Source organism: Idiotropiscis lumnitzeri, chromosome 8, assembly GCF_059441095.1.
Source record: "Idiotropiscis lumnitzeri isolate Australia: NSW breed Sydney's pygmy pipehorse chromosome 8, RoL_Ilum_1.0, whole genome shotgun sequence".
Classification (NCBI taxonomy): domain Eukaryota; kingdom Metazoa; phylum Chordata; class Actinopteri; order Syngnathiformes; family Syngnathidae; genus Idiotropiscis; species Idiotropiscis lumnitzeri.
The window spans coordinates 4345727-4357500 of NC_142398.1; the positions used below are offsets into that span (position 1 = coordinate 4345727).

The window sequence follows — 11774 nt, forward strand, 5'->3', positions numbered from 1 at the left end:
TCGAATCTCGAATTTCCCCATTGTGGGACTAATAAAGGCATTATTGATTGCAGATATACTTGCAAGGCCATTTGCAAGATGAACCCTTCAAGAGAAGCTCGCACCCGTGAGCCGAGGTGGTCCAACACTCAGGAGTGCGTAAGTGCGTGTCTATTATTTCTCCAGCCGAAGTAAATGATGGCGTTGAGGGGGATTTATTCAAGTTGGACTAAATCGGACTTCACTGAAGGCCTACGTGTGAAATGGACGGCCCCCACTGTACAGTAGAGACCAGAAAACGGCAGAACAGTGAACAGTCTCAAGTTGCATCAAAAGCCAAAGAATAAGAATGTGGTTTCAAACGAGTTCTAAAAGTGAACAGAGATGACTATGACGTGTGGTCTCAGTACTAGCACGATAGTTAAGCAATAATCTAATAATTCTAGCATATATATTTTACCATTCTTTCAGTCTCAATCTAGTTTCCACTCAATGTCCGGTGTGCAAAAATGTCCTACCCGTGCGAATTGTCTTACTGCAGACTGATTTGACAGCCGCACAATATTTTCAGTCTCCTCAGCATCTGGTTCGTACATGTATCAATGGGCCAACGCACATAATTCCAACCTGCTCCTCCTCCTGCAACTCTACAAATACATAGACCCTCTCAGATACGTTTGAGATTTTGCTTTCTGAGTCAATTTCTAACTGGCTTAATACACTTAATGTCAGGTTTTTCCATTGTTGTCTTGGAATGATGTCACACTTCTGGGTTTGTCACTTGGCAGAATCTAACTATGAGAAAAGGATTATTTTTTTCAAATATACCAAATAAAAATATTGTTTCATGCTTTATTATTTGTATAAGGTGTAATTACTTTACTTGTGACACAAAATGATTTAATTAGTTATTTTCCGAGAAAGCGTATTTTTTGCTCAACAGGACATCATCGGCATAGCAGTGGAAGACATTGAAGGTTCGGGTTCTTTTTTCAAAAACCGAAGGGATTTCGAGACTCATTTATACTGCATCCTGTCTGTCTTTCGAAAAGCAATTTGCCACCAAATTGACCAGCTATTGGTCAACTTCCTCTGGAAAAATCATGTACATTATATTAGAAAATCTATAGTTAGTAATTCTTGTAAAAATGGGGTCCTTGATTTTTGGGGGTTTCTCCTCTTTGACCAATGTGTTTAAGATAACTTAATTAAGTCATTTTTTTGAAAAACGATTCTCACATGGGGCTTTTTCATCCCTAAATTTTAATTTTATAAGATTGGGGGTCTACCTTTCCAGCTTTTTTGTAATTACAACATAGACCAGATACCACTCAAACAAGATGACTTTCATAAACGGGTGTTTTTGGCTTTGAGCTTGATTTATAAGCAGAGCTTTTTCACACCAAAGCTATGATCGAGGAATAACTGTAATATATTGCACAGGAATAAGAATGTTTTCATAAAGAGTTAGTCAAATAAAGAAATGTGTTTAGTAAGTGATAAACTTACTGCAAGTTGTTTTATAAGCATTTTATTTTTGTAAAGCGTAAGAAAGACGATGGGGACAAAGTCTGATTTCTACTGATTATATCAGCAAAGTTTTATATACAGCATATCAATGTAAATTTGGAAATTTTCTTCTTTCTGTATTTTACAACAACTTTGAAGCCAGTTTGCTTACAATCAATTAGTGCCTGCCTGAGACAAGAAGGCCGAGAAGATTTTGGCTGCATGCGAGAAATATAAATTGTATGGGTTAAAAATGTTATATATGTATATATATATATATATAGAGAGAGAGAGAATATTATCATCACACACCAGCTTCTCTTCAGTCTTTATTCTCATTGGCTGAAAGCAACAACATCGAAAACAGACACGTATACCTTTTCAAATAGATAACTTTTTCTTGGTTTAACATATTCGACAGGCAACATCTAGCATGTCTATGTCTACACACTTGCACTGTATAAAGTACACATACGTAAGTGTATATACTTTGATAATTTGGTCACGTATCTTTACACTCATTATTAATACCCAAAATAAAAACATCTCCTCACGCAACAGAAAAGGTTGAGGCATACAGATCACCAAAAACATTGTCAATCTTCCTTTGTTTGTCTTTTTCTGATCCTGGAATGCCCTAAAATAAGTATAATTTCAAACACTAATAATATACTGAACTGTATATTTACACTATTTATATATTTAGTTTAAAATGCAGCAATGCAGTTTCATACTTAGACTCTTCAGGTTTAAGTCAGTGAGTGTAGAGTGAGTTAAGTATTTTTTTACAGCAGTTCCTCTGAGGTTTTATTTGTTTTGGTGGGCCCTAATAAGGTAGATATATTCATATGGTCTTTTAAATAAACTCCTTCAGCTTACAGCGAACCAAAAGGTGAAACAATAGAAAAAGTCACTGCAGCCAGTTTGTACTCGCATCACAAATTGGTTTGAAGGTGAATCCAGTTCTTTATAAGATGAGATGGAGCCTCAGGTAAATCCAATGGCAACCTATGTCAATTTGAATCCGGACCACTTTCAGCTCATATTGCAAATTTGGTCTGATTCCATTCTGTAAACTGACCCATTTTAGGCCTGATGAAGCCTGATTGTGCCTCAAGCCAATACAATGTCAATCTGGACAACTTTGTGTTCACATTGCAAATTGGTGCTAGAGAGGATCTAGCTAGTTCTTTGGCCTATGTATGATGGTGCCTTGAGTCGGTACGCTGGAAATACAAGAGATTGTAAATCAGAAGCAGTTTATGTTCACTTGCAAATAGTTTTGAAAGAGATTGCACTTCATTTTCTGCTCTATGATGCGATTTATAGTTCAAGTCAATTGAATTGTGGACCCACCTGAAATCAATCAGTAAAAAAAAAAGTGGACCACTTTCCAACCAATATACAAAGTGAGCAAGAGGTGACCCAGATTCTCTCTGCCTTGTAATACCCATGGATTGACTCTATTTAAGACCAGGATTAATTTGTGATCTTAAATGACTAGCAGAAAGAACTTGAATCTCTTTCAAACCAGTTTGTGATGTGAACACGTAAACCTGTCCACTAACCCTAGGTGATTGTTTTGCACTTCAACATTCCTTTACTTATTGAAACAGAAAGTGACTCTAAGAGAAGACCTCCTGCCCTCCCCACCAAAGGGATCCAATTTCCCATCTACCTCTGCTATCCTTCAGTAGTCCTGACGCTGGTATCCGGCGGTGCCATCGAAAACGCTGTCTCCTGCCTGACCTCCTCCTCCTGCCCCTCCACCCGGTGGGCTCTCCAGGTCATCGCCGCCGAACGAGGTGTAGGGTCCGCTGCCGGCCGCCGCGTCCTGGCTGGGGTCCGTGTAGTCCTGCGAGAAGAGGGCCGAGTCGGACCCCAGCTTGTACCGCTGGAAGCCTAGGAAAGCCTGCACCGCCTTGGAGAGGCCGAGTGATGGGTGGAGGGTTTGATGGAAGAAACGATGCAAAGCAAAAGCAATAGAAGATGGTGGTGTGTTAGAAAGAGAGAAGAAGAAAAACATTGATTAGTTGCTTAGAAAAGCATGCAGAGTTGATTAGTTGTTAGTCAGCGGCAGCAAGTAAGTTACTCTAAAGCAGCTTTTTGACCAGCTCAGCACCTCCAGGCTGCAGCAGCGCAGTGCATAAAATGTCACAAATCGTCTCTCACAAACACTCCTTTTTGTCCAAAAGAGACAAACACAGTATTTTTTTTTTTGGGGGGGGTTGAATTTAATTAATTTTATTTTGTCAAGTGGTTGCACAAAAAATAAGTCCTTTGGATCCAGAAATACAGTATTTTAAGTACAGCAACTTAAAATATATATCTGGATCCAGATTCATTCATAGTGTGCAACAACTTCACCAAATACAATTTTGTAAATTCAACATACCATTTTTCAGTGTAAGCATTATGGGACAAAAGCATAGGGGACAGCTACAGGAAGAAAAAAAGTGAAGAAAATGCATCAGGTGCATTTGGCAAGTATGAATACTACATTGCACAGTCATGTCATGTCATGTCATGATCCACCCCGCTCATCCTGTACAGGGTCACGGGAGGGTGCTGGAGCCTATCCCAGCTGACTACGGACGAAAGGCGCACTACACCCTGAACTGGTCGACAGCCAGTCACAGGGCAGACATAGACACACTGAGTGGGAACTGAACCCATGCTGCCCACACACAACTCAGGCAAGTGTACTACTACACCATCAGTACATTGCACAGTTATTGTAATGCAATCCTTACTGGCCAGTTACGCACCTTGTACAATTAGACAAAAACAACTAGTAATTGTCCACGCAAAGGAAAAAAGTCCACGGCATGCTTGGCAATGAGTTTACATGTCATATTCAATAATTTGTCACTATGCAAAATAGAAAGGAATACAACAATTTAAAATAATCCAGTGTACTATATTCACAGCACATACAAAATTAAAATAAATCTGATGACCTCCCGCCAGGATGGCCGAGTGGTCTAAGGCGCCGCGTTCAGGACCCAGTCTCCCCAGGAGGCCAGGGTTCGAATCTCGAATTTCCCCATTGTGGGACTAATAAAGGGAATATTATTATTATTATTATCTTTCTGGTTATCCGTGATAACTACCATCATGGACAGAAGAAATAAATAGAAACTCTGGAAATAATGTAGTCAAAAAACATTGCACAATAATAAACACACCCAAAAAAAACCCAGCAAAAATCCACAGCACACTCGTTCGTTGTACTTCATAAACTATTGATCATAACCACCACAGCGCACAGTAGAAATCAGCAACTTCCAATGAACACTTGATTGTGTCCCAATACATTTGTCTATGTAATGCATTCAATAACAATAAAAAATTAAAAATTAGAAGGCAAGCTTGTCTCTTGGAAGAAAAAAAGTAATTAACATTCGACATTTCTTGTAATAAAATCACAAAAAGGGAAATATTGTAAAGCTTCACAAAATCGTTTTATTGCAAACCAAAATATTACGTTTTAAGATTTGGAAAATGGCTGAAATGATTGCCGATTTTATATATAAAAAAACTGCATCAGACAAGTGGTTGGTGAGGCTGAGGTGGGAACAGCTTTGTGTATTCCTCTTCAAAGGACACGTTCTTAAACTTCTCCATGGAGAACAGAGCCTGGGCGCCCTGTCAGAACAACATGCACATCACACACAGACCCTGACTCAGTGTACAAAGCGGACAGTTTTTCATAAAGCTCCTTTCACCTCTGGACAAGAGTATCAATGTCAGCGTTGCACAGCACTCACTACAGATAATTGAACAAGCTGTTTAAAAGAGGTTTTATTCCATACACTTGAGATTTGAGGCTCTATTTTGGTGACGGGCGCGGGGGTGGTTTCTAACTAATGGTGGTAATTTCCAGAAGGTCTTTCAGTCCGTTACTGACGGACCGTTTTGCCGACGACTGACAAATGATGACAAACTTAAAAAGAAATGCACTGACGGAAGTGGGTGTAATCATCACTAACAGGGTTCAGTACCGACAGACCTCTGAGTTTGCCTGTCTCGTGTGTTTGTTTGCGGTGGTGAATGCAGCCGGATTGCTAGAGTGGACTGCAATGATTTTATATGGACATGCGTTGCGCTTCCTGTATAGTAGGTATGGACCAAAGAGGTGTACTCTTCCAAAGAATGAAGACAAAAGATGAAAAGAAGAAGAAAAAGAAGAAGAAAAAGAAGACTCACATTTATAAACAGGAGTATGAGTGCAAGCGACTTGAATTGGATTGTACCCTTTTCCACATTGCGGAGAGGGACCGTGGTTAAAGTAAGCCATTTTAAACTTTAAATCAAAACTTCTTGGCATTTTAAGAGTTAAAAGAGCGTCAGGCAATCGCCAGCGTGCATCTGCTGTATTTAAAGGTTCAATAGGTTAAGTTTGCAAATAAGTGTATGTGAGGCTTTATGAAGATATTTGAAATTGGATTTTTTAATCATTTTTTTGAAAACTATTTTGATGCGGACTGACAATTGACAGACTGGCGTACCGGTGGATTTTACTGACAGAAGCGATGACCAAATCAAGGTTGAAATAACATGAAGGACTGACAATTACAATTTAGATTGGCTGGAAATAATGGTGGACTGACAATGACGGAATGGCAACAATCCGCAAATCGTCGACCCGCTGGTTTCGCAGACAACTGCAGGCTGGCGATCTGAGAGAGGGAGGCTGCGCCCATGTGCTTGTGGTCACAATCGACAACCAGCCATTCAAAGAATCTCTGTTCATGCTGTTCACGCTAGTCACGCAGAAGACTGCAGGGGTCTCAAACTCAACTTATGTGCGGTACCACTGATGATACTTGAAGCTTAGCTATGGTAGCCCGTAAGATATTAGAATAAAACAATACAATCCCCGCCTACAAAAGAGGGGCTGCACATTTAACTTTGATGTGAAGTAGGGGGGTGCAATATATCACCCCATAAATAGCCCTCCGGCCACAAGTTTGAGACCCTTGAATTATAGTCTCAATCTGGTGGAAGCAAATCTGGACAGTGAAGTGGGCGTTTGTAGAATGCTTTTTGATTGGCTACATTCAGTCACAGTTCAAATGACTCAAAATACACTCGGAGACATCGGCTTTTCCTAGACGTGGAGATTTTTGACCAGAAATATTGAGCACGTACTAACATGGAACGCCGTGAAAAAAAAAAGCTTAATCGATGCATGGATAGCGTACCCAAGTGAAGATGGAGAAGAAGGAGAAGGTGATGGCTGCTCGGGCGGCGTCCCCGCGTTCCCTCAGTGGGTCGTCATTCTGGTCAGTCGTCTGCCACTGATTGGCCAGGAAGCAGAAGCCAACGAACCACATAAAGGACCAGAAGGCTGCAAACAGGAAGTAAAATGGCCCAGTGAACAGGAAGTGAAAAAATATGCACATGACCAGTTAGGCATTTGCTGCCTGAACAGGCTGCAGTAAAAATAGAAAGGAAACATGAAGGCTTGAAAATAATTGTTTCCATCTGCAGGATGATTGTCACAAGGCTGCTTTCACATGTTGACACTCTTATTTTGGTCAGCAGACTGCCAAATATATCTGCTGCCCAAACAGGCTGCAGTGCTGATCGCAAAGAAACATCAAGTGAGTATTTCATCTGTAGGAATTGCTGTCAATTTCACATGATGGTATTCTATAACAGAATATATTAGTATTCTTGGTAATGTATTTTCTGCTGAAACAGGTTGGTGGAGGGATGTAAAACAAATTGGTCAGTTGGCTGCCCAATGTAGCAGCTGCCTAAACCGGTCGCAATGCAAATCAAAAGGAAATGAGGGAAAAATACTCGCTTTCATCTATGGATCTGTCACAAGACTCTGCTTTGAGACATCTACATGATCATATTAGTCAATAGGTTACCCAAGTGCTTGCTGCCTAGATGGGCGGGCTGCAGTTGAAATAAAAAACAAACATATGGAGTGGACCAAAAACATCTTTTCAACTTAAACAACCACGTTTGCCTGAGGAAAGTCCGCTTGGCGCAATGGTGGCAAACCAAAACGCCATTGTTGGGTTTACAATTAGCATTGTTGAATCTGCTGCTAAAGGGGCCGCATACCTGACACCCCGATGTCAGCCAGAACCGCTTTCTTGCGGTCCTTGACGCTGCTGATCTGCGGGAAGTAGACATCCAGTGCCAGGAAAGCCATGCAGCATAGAAAGGCCATGGAGCCCATGAAGACGCCGTAGTTGCAGGCGTTCTGGTTCTGGTTGAAAATGCAGTACTCCTGAACCTCGTTGGGTCTATTTATGTAGCCCTCGTTGGCGATGCAGCCGAAGATGACGATGGAGAAGAGCTGCAGTAAGAGGACAAAAAGACGCTTACTAACGTGCCGCCTCAAGAGCAGGGAGAAACGATTCCTGTGTTTGATAAAACCTCCATTCAAGGATGAATTCTGGTTGAGTTGTTATGCTAATATACTAGACTAAGAGTCACAAGATTCACAAAAATTGATTCAAAGTAGGGTTCCAAGCCAGGGTTAGGCTTTCATATGAAGGTTTGAAGTCAGTGTTAGGTTTTCAAGTTGGGGTTTTTACGTTTGTGTTTATTAGTAAGATTTCACATATGGTTGATCAAGCTAGAGACAGTTTTGAATAGTAGAGAATTAAGGGTTGGGTTTTGTGCGAGGATTAGTGTTTCACAGTAGGGTTTCAAGACTGGTGAGGGTTTTGAGCCTGGGTTAGAGATACAAGTTCAGGGGTTGAAACTAAGGCTAGGGACTCCAATACGATTGCTCGATATTTTATTTACTTATTTATTTTTACAAAACGAGTATCGCCGATACCCATCACCGATACTTCTAGTCAAAGGTAGGGTTAAGGATTCAAAAAAAGTTTGTGGTTTCAAATACAAATTGCTGTAGAGGATTACTGTTTCAAACAAAGGGTTTGGATTTTTAACTAGGGTTTCAAACCAGAATTATTGTTGCAAATTATGGTTGAGGTTTCAAAGTAGGCTTTAAAGGCAGGGTGGGGGTTTCAAAAGGTTTGTGGTTTAAAGTCAGGGTTAGGTTTTAAAAATATGTTTAGGTTTCCAAGTAGGGTTTCAAGTTTGGGTTTTCAATTAGGGCTTCAAATTAGGGTTCAAAACAATGGTTATGGTTTCAAATGCAGATTACAAACCTGATTGACATTTTCGAACTTAGCTTGCCATGCATCGTGTGGGAAGAGGCGGTGCTTGACAAGTGCTGCGTGTTGATTGGCGGATAGGATTACAGACCCACTTGTACGCTTTCAACATCTTTGTGTTTGCTAGTTGTTATTATTATTCGACATTTGTGTGTGTGTGCGTGTGTGGCTGAATGTGAGTGTCCAGTGATGAGAGAGATGGCAACGCTGATGATGCAAGCGCTGTTCTATAAATAGTGTCGCCTCTGCACCACCGCTGCCCCTCAGCCAATTGCATTCATCGCCTCGTCGTCATCGCCCCTTAATGAAAAAGGTTGCAGGTTAATGTCTTCAGGTGATGAAGGAGAAGTGGAAGCGAAGTGGAGGAAGGAGACAAGGAAATGCCACGTTTCCTGCTTGCCCTTCACACGGATGGCTCCCTCACCCTGGCTTGGAACCCTAGACATTTTTAAAACCCAAATTTAAAACCCTAACCAAGGCTTCAAACTCTAAAAAAAGACTCAACACTATAGCTAAATTTTGAAACCCTAATCAGGAACCTAAACTTTGCTAGAAATCCTAAAGTTGGCCTTTACCACTAACTTGAAAGACCATCTTGAAACCCGAATTGGAAACCGTAACCTTTGCTTGGAACCCAAACCCTATCTCAACCCTGAATTTCAAACCCTAAACCTGGCTTGAAACCATAATTTGAAAACTTAATCTTGTGTGGAAATAAAGGAAACTTTGTCTGAACTCACAACTTGACACCGTTGTTGAAAGCACATTGTTCATTATGAAATTTGAGACCCTTATCCTAGCTTAAAACCATACCATGAGACCCTAAACTTAGCTTGAAGCTCACATGGATTCCTAACCGATGCTTGAAACCAGAACTTCCAACCCTAACCCTTGCTTGAAAACCTACCGGCTGCTGGAAACTCTAACCTACGCTTGAAATCTTAACTCGAAACTCAAAACCTCATTTGAAACCCCGTTATAAAAACCCTGCCGATTCCACATTCTGTATTGTCGAATTTTCGTGGCCAAATAAACTTGAAACTTGGCCTTGCTTGAAACCATAACCCAGGCTTGGAACCCTACTTTGAAAGCTCCCAGTTGGATGTGACATCCTTTGCTTTCCTGGCTCAAGTAGGTCAAGTGGAGATCAAATGAAGGCGGAGGCAACCTTCTCCTTCTTTTGCCACTCTTCTTCTGCTCTGATGACATGCACACGAACAAGGATTGCTTCTGGCGTGACCTACTTTGTGGGCTTGAAGAACCCTACCACAGACTCCCACCCCCTCTTTGTATTGGGAGTCACATGGTCAGTAGTGCAGACTGAATGACTTTCTTCCGCCACATGAGGCCAGCAGACACGCCTTCATGTGCTACATGAAAACCTAACCTTGGCTTCAAACCCTAAGTTGAAACCCCAAGCCTGACTTAAAACCCTAACTGTCTGAAACTGTCATTTGAAACCATAACCCTTGTTGTAAATCCCAATCTTGCCTTGAAACTAGGGCTGGGCGATATGACCTCAAATCAATATCGCGATAAATTGAACAATTTTACCTCGATAACGATAAATGCACGATAAATTCCTCCCGTGGACCAAAATCAAAATAAATGCAGGAAATCCATATTAACTTTTTTATTGACCAACTGGTACACATTACTTTCAATGAAAAATAAAAGCGCAAAAATAATTTGAATAAACATTCCAAATAGCTTGCTTTGCATGACTTGAACAATGTCACAAAGAACAAGAGAAAAAGGGTACCTCTCGCAAAATCTTCTGCAAATAGATTGCGCCAAGGTGCTGTAATGCCATGTGCAAAGGCCTAGATTTGTGTGGTCTCTTGTAAAGAATATAAATAATGCCAAATAAAAAAATGCTAAATAAAATGAAAAAAAATGTCAATGCAAGCCAAATAAACAAGTGTGCATCATCGGGAAAATGTGCCGTCTCGAGCACTCTGGTGCGTAGTCAGCACTTATTGTCTATGTAATGCACAGTCAGGCTCAATCAGGGATCCATGTTGCGAATCGACCACAAGTCGGATGTGGACGCAAAATGCTTGACATGTCTGCGCTCCTGTCCCGATGTTGTCCATATTGGGAAGTGCGGTTTGTGACAAATATTTTCGTACCTCGTCGGGTACTTTCATGAGGCGTTTAAATCCTGTCCGCTCCACTGTAACTAGAGGAGCTAAATCTTTAGCTATGTGCTAGGCTATCGCGTCCACCTCTGAGACGTTCTCTCGAATGGTGTCGCCTCCGTTATGGGCTGTTGTCACTTGTCGAACCTTGCTTCTCACTTTGAACTTTCAGCACAGCATGGTTGTGTTGTGGGTGGTGAAAAAGAAAAGGTTGGACACGCTGTTTTGGGTGCTTACGGCGCACTTTGTAGTTTGTGTTCTTTTGCTCAAACATCGTCATTATGGAACCCAAAACATTTCCAAACAACAGATGTCGAATTTCTTTTCGGGACAAGCGCAAAAGAAACAACTTCAACTAACGGTACTTCGTCTTCAGCCGTGTCAGCCGCTTCTGGATTTGAATCGCCAGCTACGACCACGTCGTCTGTTTTCCTTCTTGTTCAGATGGGTGGAGTCACGTGACTAGATGCGCTGTAGCCGTCTTAAAGGGAACATAGCCGCAGACAGAAAAAAACTTTTCTTTTCATTCTTCTTTTCTTGACTTCAAAACCTAACCCTCGCTTGAAACATTAACTTTGTCTTGAACTCCTAATTTCGAAGCCCAAAACCTTCTCTGAAAACCTGATTTGAAACCAATAATTTGCTTTTAAACTTTCATTTAAAATCCCAACTTTACTTTGAAATCATCACCCTTGTTCGAAATACAAGCTTGAAACCCTCCCTTTTCTTGAAACCTTAATCTGACACCCTAGCCTAGCAAGCCGTGAAACTGTAACTTCAAAACCTAACCGTGGCTGGAAACCCTAAATTTGTCTTTGCGTCCTAATTTGAAACCCAAACCCATGTTTGAAACCTTAATTTGAAATTTAATTGTATGAAATATTAACTCAGGCTTGAAAGGGTAACTTGAAAGCCGAACCCCGATCTAAAATAGAAAAGAACTAAAACCCTAACCATGGCTTGAAACACTACTTTGACCCTAACATAGGCT

The 11774-nt window shown here is 41.0% G+C and overlaps 1 protein-coding gene across 4 annotated transcripts in view; it reads right to left on the bottom strand.

Moving 5' to 3' along the window:
• Positions 1 to 1804: 1804 nt before the first annotated feature.
• The window catches only part of syngr1b (synaptogyrin 1b), a 16460-nt gene continuing 6490 nt past the window's right edge, over positions 1805 to 11774 (bottom strand). For 2 of the 4 annotated variants that reach the window (XM_088302577.1, XM_088302576.1), the window contains 3 exons: positions 7573 to 7810; positions 6696 to 6841; positions 1805 to 3409 (listed from right to left, as the gene is read on the bottom strand). In XM_088302577.1, the coding sequence (XP_088158703.1) occupies positions 3179 to 3409; positions 6696 to 6841; positions 7573 to 7810 (615 nt within the window). In that variant the 3' untranslated portion in view covers positions 1805 to 3178. Of the gene's footprint in view, positions 3410 to 4928; positions 5137 to 6695; positions 6842 to 7572; positions 7811 to 11774 lie in introns of those variants that run through there. The other 2 variants (XM_088302578.1, XM_088302579.1) reach the window with 2 other exon arrangements.